The sequence below is a fragment of the Andrena cerasifolii genome, chromosome 14, assembly GCF_050908995.1.
Source record: "Andrena cerasifolii isolate SP2316 chromosome 14, iyAndCera1_principal, whole genome shotgun sequence".
NCBI classification, from domain to species: Eukaryota; Metazoa; Arthropoda; class Insecta; order Hymenoptera; family Andrenidae; genus Andrena; species Andrena cerasifolii.
The window spans coordinates 3,699,114-3,719,120 of record NC_135131.1 but is presented as its reverse complement, the minus strand read 5'-3'; the positions used below and the strand labels follow the sequence as shown (position 1 = coordinate 3,719,120).

Here is a 20,007-nt window from a genome sequence, read left to right as displayed (position 1 = left end):
CGAAAGTAATCGAGCCCGTGGCTTCGCGACAGCTAAAGAACATCGCCAAGCTGCGAAATGGAGAACCAAAGATACGACGCGCCCCGTCGCTTCGCAGGAAACATCGATTGCGTACGCGTCGAGTGTCCAGAATGGGTACGTGGATGCAAGAGCGTCTGGATTCGTCACAAAAAAAAAAACAACGGTGCAAAAACTTGGACACGCAATGTAGATGCAAAAGCTCGGCGCAAGGCTCCGCCAACTGTTCAAATTGGTCGGGAGGGGGGATGCGGGGATGATGAGATTGGGACATTCAGAATCGATTTTCCAAGAACGATCGAGCGATATCCTTCTTCACAAGCGTCGAGCAACGTCACAGTTTACTCACGTTCGGAGCGTACGACATCGGGCGGCAAGTTACGCCCACTTTCGGCGGATCCCCCGCGAGAGAACTTTATCGTTACAATGCGGCCTGTCACATGATCATCTCGCATACCCATGGTTCGGGGACTGTACAAAGGTGTCTAACAAAACAATCGCTACCATCCACATATAGACAATACTTCTATAGAAGAGAAAAGGAGACATTAAACGGCCGGTGTGTGTAGGTGAGTGATGGTGAAGCATTAATAGACAGACAAAACATGGAGGGTCGACAATTTCTGAAGACCAGTTTCATAGTGAGATTCCACCTTCGTCTACGTACCGATCGTACCGATGCTTACAAATCAATGGGGACGTTACGTCGTGGAAGGATCGATACATATGGAACTGGTCCACGTGGAGCTATTGAGGCAGGGGCTAGCGTCAGGAGTTCAAGCCGCACTGTTCCAGAAAACTCGCTGCGAGTTGCTTCGCCCGGGCTTTTAAACAACGCCTCGAAGGACAGTGCATGGATATGATGGTCGAATCGCTTCCCGCGTGCATCGGAAGTTACGTTCTACTTTAAAAAGAGCTAGAGAGAGAGGCAGACAAGTGGACGGGAGAGAGGTACGGATCGGCGGTGGCGGGCAAGTAGACGGACAGTCGGGACCAAGGAAGACACGAAAATTTCTACACAGTGACATAGCAGGTACTGCACTATCGACAACTCGTCTGGTGGACTGACTGCTGCTGACGCTGCTGAGTTCTCTGCTCGATTTCCATTCGGGACTGCACTCTACCCCCGAGTGTCGGACCAGAAGGTTCCCTGTTACGGTGACAATATTCTGGCCCTGCATCTCGCAAGTGCGCAGGCAAGAAAGGACGCGTGGCGTCCAAGCAAATATCAAATGGCGTCGAGAAATCATCTCGATCCGCCAAGGGATTCTATCGGTGACGTTGGGAACGGCGAGTCGTGAAAGTGCTGCAAGTACAAGTTTGTTGAAGACAGTGCTGCTTGGGGCCATTTTCACCGTTTATACGAAGTAAGTTACAACGATGTAAGACGAGAGTCTGTGACGTTTGCAGCACTCTCTATTCCCAAAGCCAGGTGAATCGTCGACTCTCGTCACCGATCACGGTCCCGTCTGAATTTCCGCGATGCGTCCCCTCGAGTCGTCCCCATACAAGGGTCGAAGCTGCGCATACTCGTCGACTAAGTAGGTAGTGATGCTGACACGATGATCGGGGACAGCGGGCCAAAACAACACAGACACGTAAAAGTTACCTAATTGGTTCGCGCATGTTACAATAACGTGTGTGGGGATTGGTACTTCATAAAGGATCACCGTGTGCTGGGGACAACGAACGATTCTCGACAAGTTTACGGCACGGGACTGTAAATGTTGCGCCACTGGGGCATCCAGTCGATTGATCAATCGGAAATGAAACGAGAAAGGAAAAAATCGGTAACCAATCGCGTGACGATCGGAGGCCAACAAAGGCGAGTAAAGAGCAATAAAGAATACCGCCGCTTAGTAATCTGTCTGGAGCCAGACGTCGGATCGCGTTTTAGAAAACGGCTGCCGTAAACTAAGGAGTACGTGGACGTTGGTCGGTGCAGAGGAGCAACATGAGTAGATCGTATGTCGGGTACATGTACGTGCGTAAACGAGAAATCGGAGGCCATAGAACGGTTGTCCGCTATCTCTATGACAAACAGAGAGAGAAGAAAAATCACGTTGGAGGTGACGTGCGACGAATCATGGTGTTCCAGCTGTTCGTGCTTTATTATATCTTCGTACAATGCACCGCCACAATAACACCGCTGCTCGTTTTTTTTTTTTTTTTTGTCATCCGCCGGCGACGCTTCTGCTTTCGCGTGCAACACTATAACGGTAACAGAGACAGATCGTTTCCCAGATACAGCGTGGTACAATTTGTTCCTTATCTTTACACGGGGCGTCCGCTGGCCGAAGCTCCGCGGGACACTACGGCCCCTCCATGACAGCCAAGGATGTCCACCGATGACGTATCACTGGGAGTTGGGGGGAGGGAGGGCGAGAACTTAAGCGTATATCACAAGCGAGTGTGCACGGGTCGTCTTACGGTTCGTAAAAATCTAGGTCGCCGTTGTGATCGTTTGAGAAGCGCGGCTTGGCAAAGTGTGAACGGTGTATGCGTTTCGCCACACAAAACAGGGATGATCAGTAACTCCACGAGTGGAATCGACCGACGTGTCTTTCATCTTTCACTCGTCGTACTTGCCATAGTACTTACCACATCCACTTACGCTTTTGAGTCGTAGGTGAATGATTTCATCGACCTTCGATTCCGTGTTCTAGTTGGCTCGAAATTTTACCAAATTTTAGCCAGATTCGTTTAGTACGTCTCCAATTTGATGTGCAACATAATTTCAGGTCAGAATATAGTCTCAGGTTTATTAGTTGATTTATGCCTGTTTTGTGCTCCTCCGTTTACTATTGTCGAAGCAGCGTAGTAGAATTATCATGGGTCAGGTGAGATTAATCGTACATACCAGAATCCATTACATTAGCACTTCTACTTACACATATAATAATCGATAAACCTTTGAACTTCGTGTAACATTCGTATATACTTCTCTTCAACACAGTTTCCAACGCCTTATAAAATCTAATAAATCGATTAAGCTGTCTGTACACATGTAAACACTGGGGAACACGTGCTGAGAAAGAGAGATTGGAGATAGTCTCATGGTGTCACGGTCTCACTTTGCCGCGGCTGGCGTACGTACTGCATAATGAAACGGGGCGTAAAATCGCTTTAAATCAAAAGTTGAAACGGCATAAAGCTATGTACAAGTATAAACTATGTACAAACCGAGACGTAAACCTCACATTTATACGAAACGAAACTGGGATTTCAAGCTGAGTCGATCTGATGGGGGGTTGGCAAGTTCGGTAAGTCGAAAATTCTGATTCTTTTTAGATTAATCTCTCAGTTCTTGAAACTGAAATTTGTAACTCCTTATGCCGTTGTTTCTGGAGTAATTAAATATATGTGTTACGTTGTCCACGCTTTACCGTCCAAGTTATAACGAATTAAAGAAAACAGTCGATCCACAAACTTTCGTAATGACAATAAACATAACTATAATACACCACCTACAAGCTTGAATTATAAAATTTTATAGACAATATATCTTAGTGTACCTCTAGCATTATCTATTACAAAATTATTGCTCCAGCAATTTTTCTCATATTCCTTATAGCTGTAAAAAAATACCGCAGTAGCTTTTACCCTCGAGAACTGAAGACTGGCCAAAAGCAAGAATTAACTTACATCCGTATCGAATTCTCGAGCTCTCTTGATATCACGCTCCTAAAACAGCGGAGCTTGGGAAAAGTATCAGAATTCGCAAGTTACTGAAATTCTAGTGTTACATCCATTTCTTCCTTTGGCGAATTGAAATTGAAAATGAAACGGGACAGTCGATCGAGATCTAAGCGTCACGGTTGTCGAATATTCCTCGACTGTTTTTCGGTTACGTATCACGTGAACGATTGACGTCTGTGTTTCAGGTACGAGGGAAGTAGAACGTTTACATTACAATCATTTGTTACAGCGGTCGTCGTTGTTGCGTCCACGCGAGAAACGACTGGTGGAACTCCCTGAGAACGTATCATAATAACGTGTAGGCTTGCGAAACTTAATCAGTGCAGACAGAGAACGTAAGATTTCATCGTACCTTGCTACCCTCAGCTGCATGTTCAGAAATTTTTGCAGATTCAGTGACATTCGTTGCTTACTTTGGAAGGGAATCCGCTCGTGTTGAGGATGCGCGATCACGTTGCACGATTTTTTACTAAACAGGGGGCACACCTACGATGCTTGATCACCCTTTAGTCAGAGCAAATTAAATCGCGCTATTGAAAGGCTCGCGACAGCATCCAAATCAGTTGCATTGTACGATGCTTCTGATCGCAGATGCAATTGCTCGCCGCCATTTGTTCGAAGCTCGTCGAAACTGTTTTATTCGCGATCAATGAATACGCTGTGATGCGAAATGTTTGCTTAAACATTTGTATAAAATTCGTCCCTGATAAAGGATGTACGTCTCAGATGAAGGCACAAAAGTGGCTATTGAAATTAAATCTTCTATTATTTATACAGAATGATTCACGATTGTACGTCGATACTTTAAGAAATATCTCAAGCAAAGTATTAAGTGAACATTTGTTAAGGCATTCTTTTCCTATTTATTCATTCAAATATCGCACTTTTAAAATAACTGAAGTGCCATTTTTTGTGACTCACTTAGAACTTGGAAAACAGAGCCTGGACGATTCAAGTTCACTTATGATTTAGACTTACTCCGTAAAACATAGACCTGCAATTAAGTGTCACTCGATAATCATCTCCAAGTACATTACTAATCAGTGGCGGACTGGGTCCAGAAATATTGGTTGCTGGGAGACAAAGGGAGTCCTCCCACAATTTAATTTTTAAGAAGTAAATATAATTGTCAAAAAATACACAAGTGGCGAAGAAGTAGAATTAAAATATTTCTGAAATAAATGTATCCTCGAAAAATGATTTTATTAATCTTTTTTTTATTAATATAGTAATACAATGTTAATTCTAGTTGATTACAGAAATAATATTGGAACTTCTATTGTATTTTCAAGCTATTAAAAACTGAAAAATCATCAACATTTTTAATATATTGCCAGACGTTCAAAGGGACCCACAGGGCCCACTTGCCATCGGGTCAGCTGGCACGCTGGCCAGTCCGCCACTGTTACCAATAAAAGCAAAGAAAAATATCCTCCCCCTCGAAATGTCGATTCAGTCACCGATTCGAATATGCGTCTCGTCGTGCAGGAGATGAGTATGATCAGAAGGCCCGAAATTGTCCACGGGTCCCGACCCAGAGGGAGGTCGCGCAATACGTATGCAGTGACCAAAACCACAATGCAAGAGAACTAGTATATGTATATCGGTCAGAGAGGAAAGCTTCAACAATTGCAAAGATATCCTTCATGCAGGTGAGGGTATAATGAGGGGTGTAACAAAAGCTTCTTTACGACAAAAAACAACAAACAACATTCCAACATATGTTGTAATGAAAGGTGCATTCCTTACGCAATTTGATCGCAATATTACTGTCTATCAGTACAAGGTGAACCAACCCGACGTTACGAAATAATAGAAACAAAGGGGGCAAGAGAGAAATAGAAAAGAGAGAAACAGTCAGGAAGAGAAAGATAAAGAAACACTTAAAGAATAACGGGGAGAGAGATACAAATGTCCCATTTAACTGGATTCTGCCGAGTGCTCGAAAATAAAGTCACTGCAAGAATCACAGACGTGCATTCAGCGATTCTGCATTCCCACGATTGAAAGAATACGTGGGACGTCTGGCAACGCAAGTTTCGCTGCCGCGATCCCGCCAGCGGACCCCTCGCGACTTCCTTCAACCCTTCAAAATCACCGTTCGTCAAAATCCAAAAAATGTTCGACACTGAAAGTAACAGATAGTGTGTCCAGTCGCGATTTCGAATCGCCGACCAAGTAGCCAGTAGAAATAGGAGTGCTTAGGGTGGTCGAGTGAAATGAGACACTGTTTCGTATATTTAGGTAGAAAGAGAGTGAGAGTGACAGAGAGATAGACAGATAGAGAGATCGAGAGAGATACAGAAAGGGGGTAAAAGAGAGTGGCATGCAAACGCGCCGTGGACTCGAAAGCGCCGACCAAAGCGTTTTGTTACACCGCTCGACTACTGAACTCTGCCTTCTTTTTGTCTGTCTTCTTTGGACCTCGCAGGTACGGAACACGCGGCCGCACTTAATTATCCTCTAGCAGCGGCTGTTTGCCTCGCCTCGTCGTTTCGCCGCGTTTCACGCGACTCACTCGCCCGAGTGGGATAAGCTCGCGGAGTGGCTCGGGGAGTCGCACCGATTCGAAATCCTCGAGCACGCTCGCGCCGGCTATCCCCGCCGCTGCCACGATCTCCGTGAATCGTCGTCTCACCGATTCGGTGGCAGCCAACGAGTTAAACCGCGCGGATCTGCCCACGTGTACAACTGTATTTCCATTATTTCTGCATGTGTGTGTGTGTGTATATTTGCGATGGATGCGACCCAATTCCGCTGTGCAATTAAAAGGGGGATTGGTCTGGGAAATTCTTGGAGGCGCGATAAGTCAGAAGTATGACGAAAAGTTGTATCGACTGGCCTGTAGTTTTCGAGGAAGCTGATTTAGAAATTGGCACGGTTTTGTGCTCCTTCGTACGGGCTATTGTTACGTCACGATGGGATAATCAAAGTGACGTGGCTCTGAAAGTAGTTCAACGCATTTTTACTTGCCGGGGGTTGGATACTTTGATCAGTGGCGAACTGTTTCGAGGGGAACTCGATTCCTGTGTGTTCAGGAAGGGGGCGTTTTAAACAGTACAGTAGTTAGCAAAGTATTATTACATCAGTGGCACGTGAAGATGTGTTGAATTATTTTGATAAGCATAATCTGATGTGCTCCGTCGAAATGCGATGGACTGCATGGGGGACCATTGAAGTGCCATTGTTGAGCACGTGACCTAACGAATTTTCGAAGCCAGTTTCGTCGAAAACGAGGCTGAATGTTTAAAACAAATTTTGTTTTACAACTTTCACTTATTCTGAGTGGAGAATTTGATCGACTACTTGCTGGTATAAGTGTTCTATTGTTAAATCACACGTCACTTGACATCATGGTATTTTTTTTCTTCGAGACTGCATTTGTTTATAGTATCGGGGTCTAATCTGTGCAGAATTCAAATTCAGTGTATTTATAAAGTGAAATAGAATTCTTAGAATTAGTGAAATGTTTCGGCAAGATATAATACTGAAAATTGACAGATAAATTTAAATCCCGTTTCGCTGATATTTGTAAAATGTTTTCATATTTCAAAAGTGGATGCTTCAAACTGGGAAAAATTCAAGCACTTCGGCAATAACAATATCGTTCGATTAAAAGTAATTTTCGCTCTGCGGATGATCGATATTATTTATTAAACTGATAAGCAGTCATAATATCCCAACGTTTGATTGGAATACACGCGTTTTCAACTCGCAAACGAATATTCTTAATATTATTTTTAAATAAATTGAACGCAACATTTAATCCCCTCGCTATTATTCCAGCTCGACAGCTGGCAATTTTGCGCAGATTATATCTCAGAATCGCCAACAAATACTGCAGGCTCCAGAAGAATTTGAAAATAACTATGAGACACTTAGGCGTGCGCTTTAACACGGAATAGCTTGCAAGCCAACGTGTTATGCGATGCTGGGTATTATTCGAAATAGTTATTCCATTAAATAATTTTCACGTCTCTGTGTTTCGACATTTCTGGAGCTTGAAATACGAATGAAACATTCATTCGAGGATAAAGACAAGAAAATTTAACAGAAACTTTGTGAAAAATGCATTAAACGATTAGGAAAATAATTTAAATAAATAAGCCACATGATTAATCGTTAGTAAACAGTTATTAATAATGGTTTCTTCTAAAAGCTGTGTCTAAAGCGTTAACCCAGCACCGACATGTTCTGGCGAAACACTAAAAAAGCGGGAGAAGATTATCTTTGCGTTAAATATCTTTTTATCCCAAGATTATCTTTTCCCATGGCTGCTCGAGGTAAAGACGTTAAACGACGAAAATATACTCGATGTAAATATATATATATTTACCGTATACTTGAAGCGAAAGAGAGGATGGGATACACTGTGGATTTGTGTGTCGATTTTTTGTGCGTTGTAAAGTTTTGCAAGATGTAAGTAGCGCGCCGAATTTCCATTGGACTGTATCGCAGATAGAGATGACTGTCATTTAAGAAGTTTGCTAACTCAAACCGAGCAGCATTCCTACGCGCGAGGATCGGTATCGACATCGCGAACCGCAGGTTGTAATTTCGTGGTACGATCTCATCAGATAAACGTTCATCCACACTTTCTAGATCAGCAATCGCAAGGTTATCGATTAGAAAACGAGAATACTACCGGAAATTCGCAACTGCAAAATCTTTACTTAGCACCGACGCGATCGTCGAGAATTGCAGAGCATTGTCGAAAAAAAGCAAGTTACTTTTCCGCATGTTCGTAAAAATGAATCTCACGGGGCAATAGTTCGTGTAACACCAATGTGTGTATATATATGCACTCTGAAATAACATCTCTATTAAGCTGAAAAGAGTGAGTAACTTTGGTATTTTCGCGCGCTACAGTTACCGTTTCAAGCCGCGTAGAGAGGAGAACTAAATAGCGTTTCACATCCAAACAGACCTTTTTCTTCCACCATCGAATATCGATAAGTTTATTGAATTTCTCCTTCTGCTCCACAGCTCTCTCTTCGGTACGTGAAACGGTACATAAGTCCGCGAGTTTTGATTAAAAAATCGGTTTGAATTTCTGCTCGTGTTTGCTCAAGGAATGTAGTATCTCGTGATCAATGTGTATGCGTAGATGTGCAAACTCTGAATGTACATGCCCGGGAAACACGTGAAAACCATCTTCCATCGGCTTCGCTTAATTGAACATCGGATACGCATCGAAATACAGGTGGATATCACTGAACGGAAGCTTGCCCCTGTGCTGCCGGACGCGGCATTTAGTATGACGAAGGGGAGCGTTAAACTCACGCCGCGTTCTCTTCAGAGTTCGTTAGCAAGATATTGAGTAGTATAGCTCGGCCGGTTATAACCCAAATTTGAGTTTTGAGGGAGGGGGCAACCCAAATATGGATTTGAAAATTTTCGAAATTATCTATCGAACGTCTATCGTACCACTCTGAACGTGTAGTGAACGTCTATCGTACCACTCTGAACATGTATTGAACATCTATCTGTTCAATACACGTTCAGAGTGGTACGATAGACGTTCAATACACGTTCAGAGTGGTACGATAGATGTTCAATACACGTTCAAAGTGGTACGATAGACGTTTGATAGTTAATTTCGAATATCTATCTGTTCAATACACGTTCAGAGTGGTACGATAAACGTTCAATACACGTTCAGACTGGTACGATAGATGTTCAATACAAGTTCAGAGTGGTACGATAGATGTTCAATACACGTTCAAAGTGGTACGATAGACGCTTGGTAGATAATTTCGAAAAGCTTCAAATCCGACTTTGGATTTCCCCTCCTTCAAAACTCAAATTTGGGTTAGAACCGGCCTAGCTATACTACTATATTGAAACACTCATTTGTAAGGCAGAAACAGTTCGAATAAATCCTGACTTTCTTAATTTCAAGGGTCTGCATCTTGATCTACATCCTATGTGCACGATTTTACTGGATTTGTGGTGGGCAGAAAAGCGCGTTAGGTATTAGACATGCATTTTATAGTTAAGGGGGTATTAATGTCACTTTCTCAACGAAGGAACTTACGAATTTTGAAATTGGTTTCATGAGTGGTCATCTTCACACGCTGTTTGTGTAAATAAAAACTTTGAATAAGAAGAGAACTAAAAGACACTTTATTTTTATTTGTTATTTAAAGGGGTAGACTGAGTAAAGTTATGAACAAATGATGGACAAAAGTGAGTTTAGTTTCTATTCGTTATCTAAAAGTTTTATTTGAACGAAAACTTTGCCCATTTTAGTCCACACATGGACAGAGGATCCATTCAAAGTGTTTTTGGCAAGAAATGACACTAATCTGATGTCTAAATTAGCATGTCAAGTGTAGGTAATAAAACTTAAAATTCAATTTCGAAGCAGACGCCAAATTCCTTCGGGAAAACATTTTTCAGAATCATCATATGTATCGCGCGAAATATTATTTCACCGGTGGGCAAATTTGAATAGTTAATAAAAACAGTTATTACCAAGTGCCACTTGAAAACTCAACTACAATTATGTACAAAGAGAAGTTGTACTTATATGATGCAAGAGACCCATACTGTAGGTCTGAAAGCTGATGCTTACGATTCAAATTGACGTTTAATCTTTCGAACGCCTTAAGAAAGTAAATTGCGGTAGCACCGTCTTTCGAGACATCGAAATTGAAGAGCAACCGTTTGCATAAAGCGACTGCGTCGACCCAGTTTCGCTTCTTTTAGCAATTCAATCTCCAACACATCGAAATTCGATAAAGTTTCATCATCTCTTAATACTTATCCATTCATGAAATTCACATTTATTCGTTTCATTCTACCATGTTTACGGGATACTAAGAGCCTGTGGGGGTCTCAATGCCAACGAAACCTGCGGTGGAGCCGTAAGTAATTTCTGATTGATATTTCTTTCGTATTGGTTGCTGCCTATGTACACCGTTCAACTACGACGAGATTGCTACCAAAAATACGAGAACATAAGAAGTCTGCACGGACCGAGGATCTTTTTCACGAGAATGCAACATTTCCCAATCATAGCATTTAAATCTTCAGGAATTATATTTCTAATATTACTACATCCTGTGTGCTTGAAGCGAATGTGTCGCCTATTTTATGTCACTACCCAACATTCTGGACGGAAGAAGATTTCTAAAAGGACTTACCCTCTTTTCAGTCCCTTAAACAGTCCTTAAACAATGTTTCACACCCCCGTTACACGACTTTCACAAAAAGTCGACCTCGTCAATTTTCCAGAGCCTATGGTCTTATAATACGAATGAATAAATATGCAAAAATGTCAGAAATTACCTAGGTCTCGGCCTAACATTTCCCTGAAAGCTAGAAGCTGACTGGTTGTCTAGAGATTAGAGCCAGGGGGGAAGTATTACGCCTCTTGTAAATCGAGTAAAGATTTCTAAATGTGTCTTCCACAATTCTTTAGCATTCGAGTATATAATACACTAATCTCCTTCAATAGGTGGCAGATTTTGTGAGGACAGTATCAGGGCCCACTACCAAGAAGAGGAGAACGTTATAATACCTCTTGTAACATATGTAACAAACCTTTTCTTCACTAAACACAGTACCATGTGGTAGCAGTTTGTACACAATTTACTAGTAGAATTATTTTCCCAATAAAAGGGAACTTCTAGAGTTCTAAATTAAACGACAGACGAGAGTTGTATGTTAGGTATATCTGACGAAGTTCCATTAACTTAATTCCTACAGTCTCCCCTATATGTTAATATTATAGTTAGAATTTAATTCCTGTATAGAAAGTTTTGTTTGCAAGCATTGTACATTCTACTTATCAAACTTTCAACATTGTATGTAACATGCAATAGTGCTATATACAAGGCGACAATTTAAGAACTCTTTAGCCTACTGTTTAATTACAATCAGAATACGTTTAGAGTAGCCTTGTAGAATTTTTTGATCAAGCTTCTGAGTATGTTATCTGAAGAACCCTACATAAAGTTTCGCAACTTCGAAAAATTCGCACAATCTCCTGAATTTTAGCGAGCTATAGAATTGGGGAAAGGTTTCAAGCACAAAATGTATCGATTAATCGCAAGGCAATATACGATGGTAACTGGTGAAATCAGTTGATAACATTATAGACAGCAATTATTTCAGTAATAGCACCACTGGAATCTAATCCTTAAATTAATCTTCGGCCCTCGCGCAAACAATCGTGTGGGAACTTGTGAATTCCAAACGCGAAGTTCGAGTTCGATCCAGCCGAGAGTTCGGGCGATGGCAGCGTGAGATTTTACAATCGGAAGTTCGATGTTAAATTCGGGCTCGGGAGCTGGCGCTAACAGGCTACACTATTGACACTATGAAGACGCTATCTAATTGTTTAACCGGGGATGTATTCCGGGGTGAGTCAAAACACAGACGCCCCTGTGCACAAAGTACACGGTAAGCCACTGCGTGAATCGTCCCGTTAAGCCTTCTGCGGAACTTTGCGTGCAACTATGTATGTATAAATTACGAACTATTAAGAGAACTTCCAAAGTTCAAATCTAATTCCATTCCGTACCGTACTCGATTACCAAAGTGCAGATTAAGCGCGTGAAGGATCCTAGAGTATCGTGAGAAATCTAGCGCAGGTACCTGACATCCTACAAGCCATCAAGTGAACGTGCTGCGCTTTGCTTTTGCATAAAAGACTGTTTGAATAACATTAAAGCCTTCGTACAATTTCTTTACTAATACATTGTTTATGACGTAAGTGACGCAAGAGTCTGAGGATGTGGTTCCTCAGAAGTGGCTTGTTAAGGAAGCATTTCTAGAAGTTTCATTGCAGTTGCTTGTTTAATCTCAAGTTATAGGATATAAATATGTAAATTAGCTGAGTATTAGGAGGCTGATAATTGCTAGCGTCTAATGCATTCTAGGGTAGATTGGATAGATCTTAGGCATTGTTATTGGCCGAGGAAAAGGACACTTAAATGAGTGTAATGTTCCTACAGACAGGGAAGTATCAATATTAACAGAGGTGTACACCCAGCGGTGATAATTTTCGTTCCTAAGTGGAAGTCTGAAGAATATTTCGAGGCCACTCTAACTTTTCCTTACACTGAATTATTAAATTACGTTGCATACTCGCGGGTATCTAAGGCTGGCTAGGTATACCTACATACGCTGCTGGCGTCGCAGCTGATTTATAGATCACAGTGTTTTCTATGTCAGAATTAATAATGTGACTAGCAGTGTCGGTAAATTATACATTTACCATTCTGTATGGCTATTAAATGGTAAAGTCAGACCTGAACATGCATCGAACCGCGACCAGTGGTATTATTTATCAGATTCAATGGAAAGAATCGTATTTATTAACCGACTTCAAAAAGGAGGAGGTTACAGATTCGACCCGTATGTATTTTTATAAAAGAAGAAGCAACGAGGAATGAGCGTTAAACTTTAGAATTCAATATCGATTAATGTATGATTAATATAGAGTTGCTTGCATCGAATAGCATAATGAGAAAGCACGAAAAACTAAATTGAGTACATGGAATAAATATGTTTTTTACTTCTGCAAAATTAAACGCGTGCATGCAGCAGGTATTCAAAATTCATTTTCTAAATCACGAATTCTAACAAGGAAATTTTTAAAGCATTTCATTATTCAGTTACTTTTTCGCACGTCATCGGTTTTAATGCGTAGATATCTACGTGGCGCAAAATATTCAAAGTAACAAAGGTAAATTGGCACTAGGTCACTTTTCAGCATGCAATTTTAAATAAATTACAATTTGAAACATAATCAGCCGAGCCTGAACAAAAAACTTGAGATGAGAAAATAACACTACATACACTTCTCACAACCGAATATTTTAGTAACTGTTATCTTCGCGGAAACGTCCAAGATCTGCGTGTTTATTAAATACCCTTCGATTATATACCTACTTTCCTGATGTAATCAAGTCAAGCATAACAAACACAACTCTATAAATTCATGCAACACACCTCTCTAGAATTTCGCGTTGCACTCGATAATAATTAGCGAACGTCCATAATCCTTATTTCCATTTGCTACAACTCCTTAAATAGTTACCACTTAATAGTAAACTCCAACAAAACTGGCAAGAAGATCGTCAAAAAGCTATTAACACCTCTGAGATCGAACTTTCCTATTAATATCTGCAAGGAACTTAAAATTGCATTCCAAAGAAGCTGAAATGGACAGGCTAATCAAAGTATAACACTGATATAATTACCTAGCAACACGTTACTGGTGGAGATTCTTTATAACTGTCCGAAGGCAGAAGGATCCTACCCAGTGAATCAATGTTAATGTCTACTTGAACTGGTACCGATAAAACTATGAAGACCTATCAGCGACTTATCGATATCAACTTAAGATTTACGCGACCTAAGAGCCGATAACGGGTTGAGCCGTCGCCTGGGCGTGCTCTCGGTGGAAGAGGAAGCGCTCTTGTTTTTAGAAGGCTTAGACTTACTCTTCTCCTTGCTCGTCGTAGCCGAAGAGGTTTTCACTGGTTTCCCGGGCTTACTTGCAACAGTGCCGGAGCCAGTGCTCGTAGACACTGTCGCCTGTGTGGATTTATTTACTGTAGCGGGAGGCTGGGATAGGGTTTCGGTTTTAGGGCTTACTTGTACCTCACAGGGTGGTGGTGCGCTCCTGTAAGACGGCACGATTTTGAAGGTCACTGATCCTCGTGCTTCGCGCTGCAACAGAAAGCAACGTCGTTAACGATGCGCAGGGCCTCGATTTACAATATTTCAGTCTGAGAAGGTTTAGTCGTTCGAAGGTGTTTTGTTTTATCTGCTGCAATCGCGTACACATAAATCCACGAATATGAGTTATTGGGGTTAGACCACCAGATCAGGAAATTCCACATCTTTGGCTATTTATTTCTAAGTAGTTTTGTCAAGGTGCCTCTGGACCTGGCCAAGGTGGTCTAACCCCTAAAGGGGGTAGACTACTGTGACGGATCGAAAAAGTAGGTAATTTTCTGATGCCAATTGTAGAGAAACTAATCAGCCGATTAAATTGCGGTTTAGCACTTGATTTTGGCATATTGTAAAGCTTTAAAAACCATTATAAAAATTAAGCAAATATACGTAGATATATGTCACAAAGCGGCTCCGAACTGATGGTCTTTCTTAAACGGTGTACCCTCTAACTCAAATTTGGATTATCCAAAACAAAGAAACAAATGTTGTGTATTAAGTATAATGTTAGGCCTAAGCATTAACGGACCTGTTTTTTAATATTTTGAAAATTCACTGAATAACAGCGTGTTGAAGAAAAGGATGCCGATTTTCGCGACGATTCGTCTGTACCCCCCTTAAAAAAGAAATTGTCAAGAAATGGTCCGTGAATGCTTAGAGAATGTAGCAACAAAGATGTTTGCAAAATTTGGTCACAATTGCGTCAATACTGATTGAGGAATCATGTACCTACACCGTTTTGAAAAGTATCGTTCGGAGCGCAAACATTCGACTGTTCGTTCGGCTCTGTATCTCCGAAACTAAGCTATATTAATATTTCAAACTTTTTGCATGTCATTCTAGAGATTTCAAACTAATATTTAAGCGAAAAAAAAGATTTTTCGACAGTTTCACAGTAGTCTAATCCCTTAAGGCTTGCCAGCTGCCTTATTCGACTTTTTCATTATGCCAAATTTAGTAAACTAATGAACGGTAAAATACATAATTTGACGTTTCAGATGTAATTCTCCAGCCCTGATCATAAAATAGCGGGAATAAGTATTTTGATAGCATTATTTTTCATTCAGAAATTCACGATTAAAACGTCAGATTGTCTCAAGTAATTATTAATCTATTCAAACATATCAAATGAAAAACTTTAATGAAGATAATTAAAGTGAGTAATTTGGGGGAAGGCTAGTTTGTACTCACGAGTATCTTTTGCAAGGCATTGACAGATTGATTGGCCACAGGTATCCCGTTTATTTCTCTGATCTCGTCACCGACGTGAAGGGTCGCTTGTCTGTGTATCATGCCACCGTGCATAATTCGTGCTACCACACATTTCCCATCTTCATTCATTTTCAGAGTGATTCCCTGCAAGTAGACAAACAATTTTACGCTTTCGTCGCACCCCCTCGCTGTATTTCGTTTTAACTACATTGTACAGTATTGGAAATATTTATTGCATCACTGGAATAAACACGTTCACACTTATACCTTTCTTATTATTAAGGGTACTAGGCAGTCGTTCCTGTCTAAAATGAAGCATTTCTGTTTCAATTAATTACAGAGAAACCAATTGAAACCGAGACTTGTTCTTTCGCACGAAGTTTATTAACAACATAAGCTTTAGAAAACATGTTTGTTTAGTAAAAAATATGCATTATATATGACTTCTTAAAAAAACTTTTGTTTTGCAGTGATAACGCAAAAACGGAGGTTCCAATCGATTCAAAACAAATTCGAGCATCTTCAAAAAAAGTATAGCTTCAGACCAGACCTAAATTAAAGTTAATAAAAACTCTTATTCTTTATGAAAAGAAACTAAGACTTCATCTTTTGGGGCTTGGGGGATGGTGGAACCTCATCAATGGGGTCTCACTGGGGTTTTTAGCCAGAGGGTGGCCAAATTATTATACTCATTTCGTCAACAACTACAAACATTTTCGTCAATTATTAGGATCATTTTAAAATGGATTTAATACGATTAAAAAAATCTTAAACTAAAGCAACTAAATGTTCTGAAAGGAAACTTTCTTCGCTTTCCAAAACACTCATGAAAATTTGTCTACGATCATGGGTTCACAAGTTATAGATGTGCAAAGTGAAAAGCATTCGGTCAATAAGAATCATACAAGAAAACCAAAAAGAAAACAAAATTAAAGAGAAATGTTTGCTCTATAAGAGCTCGCCATTGGAATTAACGGAAAAAAATCTTTTTGGCCCGTACATACGTTGAAACTAGGCAAAAATTTCTGAAACTTCGTTTCCTGCGCTTCAACTTGATAAAACTGTATTATAATGGATGAAAAAAAAATGGAGTCCTTGATTCAAAAACTATAAACGTCAAGGATTAAAGCGCGTTTTCTAAATATTTTTCGCGACCATTTTTCGCAGAGATAAATATTCCCAGTACTGCATATTGGGTTCAGTGGGACAGTCAAGTTTCACTAGCCATAATTCGAATTGCCTTACCATTGGCTCATCAGTGTTCTTCTGGAACTGGACCAGTCTGACGCGCGTCACATTTTCGAGGTCTAGTTCACCGTTCTGTCCCTCGAGATCGTCGCCACCATTTAGGTACGGAAGAAGAGGCGGTGGTGTTACTCTGGTGGCTTCCTCGCCATAGACTTCGTGCCCGGCTACGTCATGCGCTTGCAAAAGCGCCTGAAACAAACAGAAGCGAGGTTTCGAGTTAAACACTTTATATTACTACTGCTAGACTTTTATAGTTTTAAGTTGTCAAAACGGATGAAACAACGCAGAAGTATTTCCTAACAACTCTACAGCCCACATTTTCAACATAAAGTATACGAAATGTTTATGGTAGTGTTTCGCAAGCTTTTTCGAGTCGCGATCCCGTTTTATAATATTGAAATAACCTGCGGCGCTCCTCCCCCATATAAGGCAAGGTAAAGAAAACGCATTAAAACAGGTATTTCAAAATATAATTCTAACTTAATAATATTAAAAAGTAACCCAAAAAACCGTGGCGACCCACAGGTTGGGAATCACTGGCTTATGGTTTTAAAAATACTTTTGAAATCTCAATAATAAATATAGGATCCAGACAAATTTTCGAGAACGGTTCTACATAAAAATACCACTGATCTAAATTGCACGTCAAGTTGGGACATTTCAGGGCAACAGCTGGAAACAGGAGTTCTGAGCAGTTGAAACAGAGGAATAGTTCTGCAAGCATTGAAAAGCTGCACGCCATGTGCTAATACCTGTTATGTACTGGAATATCTTTGTAGCAAAAAAACGGTACAACTTTCCACAACACGTGGAGCATTCGTCATATTTTTTACAGAGAAGTACTTGGAAGTACGTGTGCACAACATGGCCTGCAGGTGTCCAGGAAATAAGCTCACGAGTTGTAATTTTGTGATATTTATTGCTGTACGAGGTACCAGCAATATTCGCGGAGGGTGGGTATTGGGAAATAAATCAATCTTGTGCTTGCAACATAGTTGGAATAAATTATAAAATCAATTACGTCGAAGGCTAATAACAAGGGCTATTAAGCAGCGAACGAAGCTCGGCTGCAATATGTCGCGGCGATTTATTTGCACGGTATGCATGTCGGTTACTTAGGTTTCTAAAAAGATAGAATTCTGGAACGGATGTAGTTGTTACATTGCTCGGGTGCTACTAAAATGGCCCTTAGACGGTTAATATTTATTGCGCAATATTGAATATTGAATATTGCGTAATTGTATTGAATATTGCGTAATAATATTGACCGTCTATGAATCATATTGCAAGATTGTACAATATATTGTGTGCATCAAAGAGGTTCTGATTTTTATTGTGCAATAGATTGCAAAAGGGGCAACTGCCCCCCCCCCCTGCGGACACCCATGTTTGGTGCAGTGCATCAAATGCAAGGGTTGGGCTCACGAGGGCTGTACAGACCAAGAAAATGTCGATCATTTTGCCTGTGATATTTGTAGACGTGCCTAAATAAATGTTCTATTGTATTTTTAAACGTTTTTACTAACATTACTTAGACCTTAAAGTCTACTAAGTAGTTGGACGGTGCTGGGCGACAATTTTTCGTTCGCTGCGACTTACAACTTTTCAATTCCAGCGAATTATTAATCTATACAATAAAATCTGAGAAAAACGATTTATCCCCCTTTATTAAGCACAATTTGTAGTACAAATTACTTTTTTGAAATTTGATTTTTACCAACAATAGCCCAAGTTATGGTGCGAAAGATTAGACTAGCTGGTACTGCAGGACTCTCCCCTATAATTTTGTTTATGTCTTCAAGATCAGACTTCAACAGAGTATATCCTTATCCAGGTACCAACGATTGAAGAGATTCCCAAGAAGTGTAACAACAAAGTGAATTCCATAAGTGCGTAAAAATACTCTCACTCCTTCCACCGACCCCCATTACGTACAAATCCTTCCAACCACAACTGTTCCGTATAATTACGAAACGGTGGCACTACACCTATCACCAACCCGCAAGTGGCAAGAATAGGAAGCGCAACTGCTGTTTTGAGCGCCGATTTTTCTACCCCGGTCGTCGACACGTCCAGTGGTTTCTAAGCCCCCGTCGAGGACCCTAATGAGAGAAAAGTCACGTCGGTTGACTCGAATGCGGCAGGGCGGAGCGGCGGATGCAAGTGGAGACAGCTCGTACTGCAACAACGTACGATATGGCATGCAGCGCGAACTGGTACGTTGCGAAGTGTCGGAATAATTCGTTGGAATGGTGCCAGTGTCTGAAGAGCCGCGGCTGGTGGGGCCGCTTCGAATTCCTGCAGCGGTGGCAGGTCAACCTGGGAAAATCTTGCACGGTTGTAGGGCACTTCACACGGGTGCGGGGCCGTGTACGCGTTAGGGAAAGAAACCCCCCCCCCCTCGGCAGACAGCGGCGCGATAGGCGGGACAGAAGGAAATGTGAGTGCAGGGCGAGATACGTACGGCCGTCAGGCTGGCTAACTTGAAATCGAGCCAAAATCGTCACATGGCTCGCATTGATAGCCGCGCCACGTTTCTATTTCCCCTGTACCGTGGACGTCTAATCTATATGTAAATCCCACTTGCGGTGGCGAGCGTGGACGAAGTGAAACGCGGCAGGGGGGCTGCGCAGGGGATATCGGGGCAATTTTAACCGTGATTCTCGGGGGGCGGCGACGGGAACTGCGCGCGTGGATTATGAGGAATAAACGGGGGAAGAAAATTGGCGATACCGATAATGGAAAGTAACTGTAATGGGTGATTTCTCTACCGTCCGAACAGTAGTTTCAGGTGAATGAATATTATTCGCGTGGGACAACGGATGCCGGAATTCCGATAAGGTGGAGCTGTTTCCTGATGATCGAGTATTCTCTTTGTATTATTGGAGGATGGTATTTAGTAATTACAATGGGAGTTATTGTTGGAATATCTCTCGAATGAATTAAAGTACCATTGACTTTGTCACCTGTGTGACAATTGGGCCAAATTGTGCAGAAAGGCACCAATCCTCGATGATCTGAAATTGAGTTAATTTAGTTTGATGATTTTAATTGTTAAAGGGAAGTAGCTTTATTTATGTTGGGTATATTTTATTTCTAATTTTTTGTAAGGTTTTTTAATAGTAATGTAATTAATAA

The 20,007-nt window shown here is 41.1% G+C and overlaps 1 protein-coding gene across 11 annotated transcripts in view; it reads right to left on the bottom strand.

The window, feature by feature from the left end:
* Window positions 1-20,007, bottom strand: part of Cask (peripheral plasma membrane protein CASK) — a 250,585-nt gene that overhangs the window by 22,075 nt on the left and 208,503 nt on the right. For 6 of the 11 annotated variants that reach the window (XR_013087042.1, XM_076826255.1, XM_076826260.1 and 3 more), the window contains 3 exons: window positions 16,867-17,058; window positions 15,601-15,765; window positions 14,329-14,403 (listed from right to left, as the gene is read on the bottom strand). Coding sequence is in view for 10 of the 11 variants with exons in the window: in XM_076826255.1 (XP_076682370.1) it covers window positions 14,329-14,403; window positions 15,601-15,765; window positions 16,867-17,058 (432 nt within the window). In the remaining variant the exon portion in view is untranslated. The remainder of the gene's footprint in view (window positions 1-14,328; window positions 14,404-15,600; window positions 15,766-16,866; window positions 17,059-20,007) is intronic. The other 5 variants (XM_076826256.1, XM_076826261.1, XM_076826258.1 and 2 more) reach the window with 1 other exon arrangement.